General features: G+C 43.3%; 1 protein-coding gene across 1 annotated transcript; it reads left to right on the forward strand.

The window, feature by feature from the left end:
* The first annotated feature begins 807 nt into the window (after nucleotides 1–807).
* Nucleotides 808–3,231, forward strand: LOC133352457 (integrin beta-3-like). Its single transcript, XM_061568115.1, has 2 exons — nucleotides 808–1,582; nucleotides 2,315–3,231. Exons 1-2 carry the CDS (start codon nucleotides 1,439–1,441, stop codon nucleotides 2,462–2,464), a joined length of 294 nt encoding a protein of 97 aa, XP_061424099.1. The 5' UTR covers nucleotides 808–1,438; the 3' UTR covers nucleotides 2,465–3,231.
* Nucleotides 3,232–3,507: the final 276 nt, after the last annotated feature.

Here is a 3,507-nt window from a genome sequence, read left to right on the forward strand (position 1 = left end):
ATTAATGTATCTCACTTAAAGTGCGGGCAATTTTACAGAGCATTCGCCATTCCTTACACAGTCACCTCATGGTGAGTGTGAGCCAGTGGGTTCCTTGCTTCACTGAATGAGAATGATGGAGTGCTCTGTCACAACGCAGGCTCTGTAATCAACTGTGAGTTACAGCGGAAGTGTGTAACCTGACACGCGATTCATTTAGCTCTTGCTGGCTTTAAAAAGCATAATAACCCATAACACGTAATTTGTTGTCTGTGATGCTATGCAATATCGCTTGTTTTGTGCTGTTTAATATCAGACAAGATTACTGCACAACAACCTTCAAATAGCAGGGGATGGCCGTGGGCCCAATCGATTTGGAACACAGGCTGCTGTGGGATGGTGTTTTGAAATATATATTTCGTTTCAAGATCTTTGATATATTTCGATTTAAAGCTTCGTGACTGCAGGGATTCATATTCTTGGTTCTTTCGGTAAAGGTCACGTAGAAGGGAAACAATAAAGAATAAAACTATTAACAATAACATTCTCACGACGTTTCGATTGACACAAGCAATCATCATCAGGTGTGAAAACCTTCTACGTGACTTTACCGAAGAACCAAGAATATCTTGATATAGTTAAGATATAGCTTCAGTGGGGGGGGGGGGGGGGGGGGGCGGTTTGTGCGTGCAGTTTTGTTCCTGCAATGGAGCGACGCACGTTAAGAATATGAGGACTCCGTTGAAGTTACTATTTAATCTCTACATCTGGTGGGGGCAGGAGTTCCTACCCACAATCACAGCAGCTCCTTATTGCCCCAACGGGTACAAACAGCACGACAAGAAGCTTTGACGTTTGATTCAGTGCCGAGAGTCTCACTGCTAATGTTAATTCCTGCTATGAAACAGCTCCATCCACTGTCGGTCTGTTCGTTATTAGTGGTTTAAAAAAAACAGCTGTCCCAGAAAGATCAATGATTTATTTGCTTTTTAACTCTGGAATTTCTAAAAGTGCTGCTGCAGTGTTGGTAATTAGCTGAAAATGGCAATGTTGCTCAATTTGATTCCAGTTATTTGTGATGATTTCCACAAGGCATTCTGAACCACTGCCTGTGTAATGAATAACCCTAATGGCTGTATCGCCAGTTTTTGCAGCCATGGTGAGCATTAAAATGCGCTCACACAGTTTGTCGTCAAAATCAGGTGGATGTGCACCAACATAGTTGAATTAAAACATGAGCGCCTCCCATGCAGGACTTCAGCCAAATTAAACTGAAGACCAATATTCCTCACTAAACAAAATTCCATTGCCATCAGAGATTAGTTTTCTAATTATCTTTTTTGCATTCACATTAGGCGATGTCCCCTCCCTACATTTGCCCAGTCCTTGTTTGGCATCGACGAATGTGGACTTGTTTTTTCCTCCTTGGCACACAGACTGTCACAACCCCCCCTCCGTTATGGGCATCATCGTGGGTGTCACCGTGGGGGTGGTGATCATTGGCTTCATCGTCCTGCTCCTGTGGAAGATGATGGTGACCATCCATGACCGGCGAGAGTTTGCGAAGTTCCAGGAGGATCGCTCGCACGCCCGCTGGGGAATGGTGAGAGCACCTTTGATTATATTAATATCCATTCATTCACCAAGGCCTGTGTCTGAGCCAGTTCAGTGGTGGTGTTAGCAAAGTTGGAGGCGCTGACCAGAAATGAGTACGGCAGTGCCAACCTGTCCATTTATAAAACCTCGTGAGATAACGGAAGAGGTGTAGACATAGTGAGATTAAACAAACGTCGGCAAAAAATCGTGACGGAGTAAGATGAGAGGAGAAATACAGACACCGTAGAGACTACATATATAATTGTGGGTTTTTTTATTTTAGTTAGCTTCTCGTGTTTATTAGGATACAAATTTGAGATTTTAATTAATGCATCACTATTTTGAGGCTCCTTGAGCTGCGTGGGGACCTTGAGTCTTTTCCTGGTGTGCTTGCGCCAAGCACTGCCGCTGGTCAAAATAATTGTCTAAAAAAATAGACTTCGATTAGAACCATTGTGCCAAAGACTGCATTGTTTGGCTCAGATTTTTCCTCCATTTTTCCGAACAAATTAGCTTTAAACTCTCACGATCATTTCACGAGGGATCATGATCATAGATACTAGGTTAAGCCAAAGTGGCAAGTGGACAAAAACTTCACAATGGTATTTTTGTCTCAGGAGAAAAAAATATAATTTGGTAACGGCCACAAAAAACAAACAATTATAGTAATTGATTATATGAATTTATAATCAGACTTTCTCCCATCCCATCTCCCCATTCCGCACCATTCCCTGTTCAGAGCACAAACCCATTGTACAGACCCACGACGTCCACCTTCCGCAACGTCAGCTACCGGGGGACGAAAAGCGACGACAAGTCGACAGTCGAGATAATGCGGCACGATGAGACACTGGACGCGAATGCGGTTCCCTGGAAAATCCGCGGATAATGAATCGGGACTCGTTTGTGGAGGTCAACAGACAAGTCGTGGTTTGACGGAAACAGCACCTTGAATGAGAGCGGACCCGAGTACTTATTGCGAATGAACTAACTGTAATTAGACGTACCTCTTTTCCACTGACACAACCGAGCTACGCCAGGGCCATGCCGAGCAAGCCCGGCATAGCTCAGGAGGTGCCAGGTTGTTATTCCACTGCGGAAGCTGAGCCGTGCCGTGATGTCATACGCATTTAACATATCATTTAGGCCCAATCCTGGCCCCGCTTGGTCCTATGCAAGATTCAGATGTCTTTTGAGGCCGTCATATCACAATTTGGGTTTGGCTGGACTTAAAAAATAACCAGCAGAAAAAAAACCCATCTGCACCATGAGGGCCTGGTCTGTCTCGGTATGTGCTACAGTGGAAAAGGGATAACGATGGTGAGTAGTAGAGTGGAGCCATATTAGGGTTACGCTGAAAGTAAAATTAGGAGGCATATCACCCCCAGGTCCTGTGCAAAGTGCACAGGTCATGGCTATATACCAACCTTCGCTCCACCATCTCTCATGCACTGGAAAGACTTTGCTGGAAAAGTCAACGTGGTTCCAATACCAATTACACAATGTTTAAGCAGATTGTCTCACTGAGTACAATGCATGGTACTGTAGCTTGCTGCTTAGAAACGGATAAGGCACTAATAATCCACAGCATTTAAGCTGGATGAAAACTGTATTGTACATATCCTTTTTTAAGAACAAAAAAATTCCTTTGATTTTTAGCTTAAGGAAATTGTGCTGTACTACTGTATTTCCAAATGTAACTTATTAATTATATGTGGATTTAAAATTGCTGCTGGGAATACCGCCGTGCACTTGTGTGTGTGTATATATACTGTATCGTGTGTTCGACTAACGCGATGGTGTTTTTTGCGTGAGGGTTAAAATCCTGCTCGTCGCAGTGATAGGAATGTTGATGTTTTCTAACAGTTCTAACCAGCACATTTGTTGAATAAAATGGGTGAGGTACATTTAAATGGCACTAAAAGCTTATTT

This window comes from Lethenteron reissneri, chromosome 40, assembly GCF_015708825.2.
Source record: "Lethenteron reissneri isolate LAM-NWPU_2019-01 chromosome 40, ASM1570882v1, whole genome shotgun sequence".
NCBI classification, from domain to species: Eukaryota; Metazoa; Chordata; class Hyperoartia; order Petromyzontiformes; family Petromyzontidae; genus Lethenteron; species Lethenteron reissneri.

What these genes read in the sequence shown, in the direction of transcription:
- LOC133352457 (XM_061568115.1), top strand. Translation starts at nt 1,439, where the DNA reads ATGGGCATCATCGTGGGTGTCACCGTGGGGGTGGTGATCATTGGCTTC. An exon ending in CGCACGCCCGCTGGGGAATG is followed by an intron (nt 1,583 to 2,314) that starts GTGAGAGCACCT and finishes TTCCCTGTTCAG; the next exon opens with AGCACAAACCCATTGTACAG.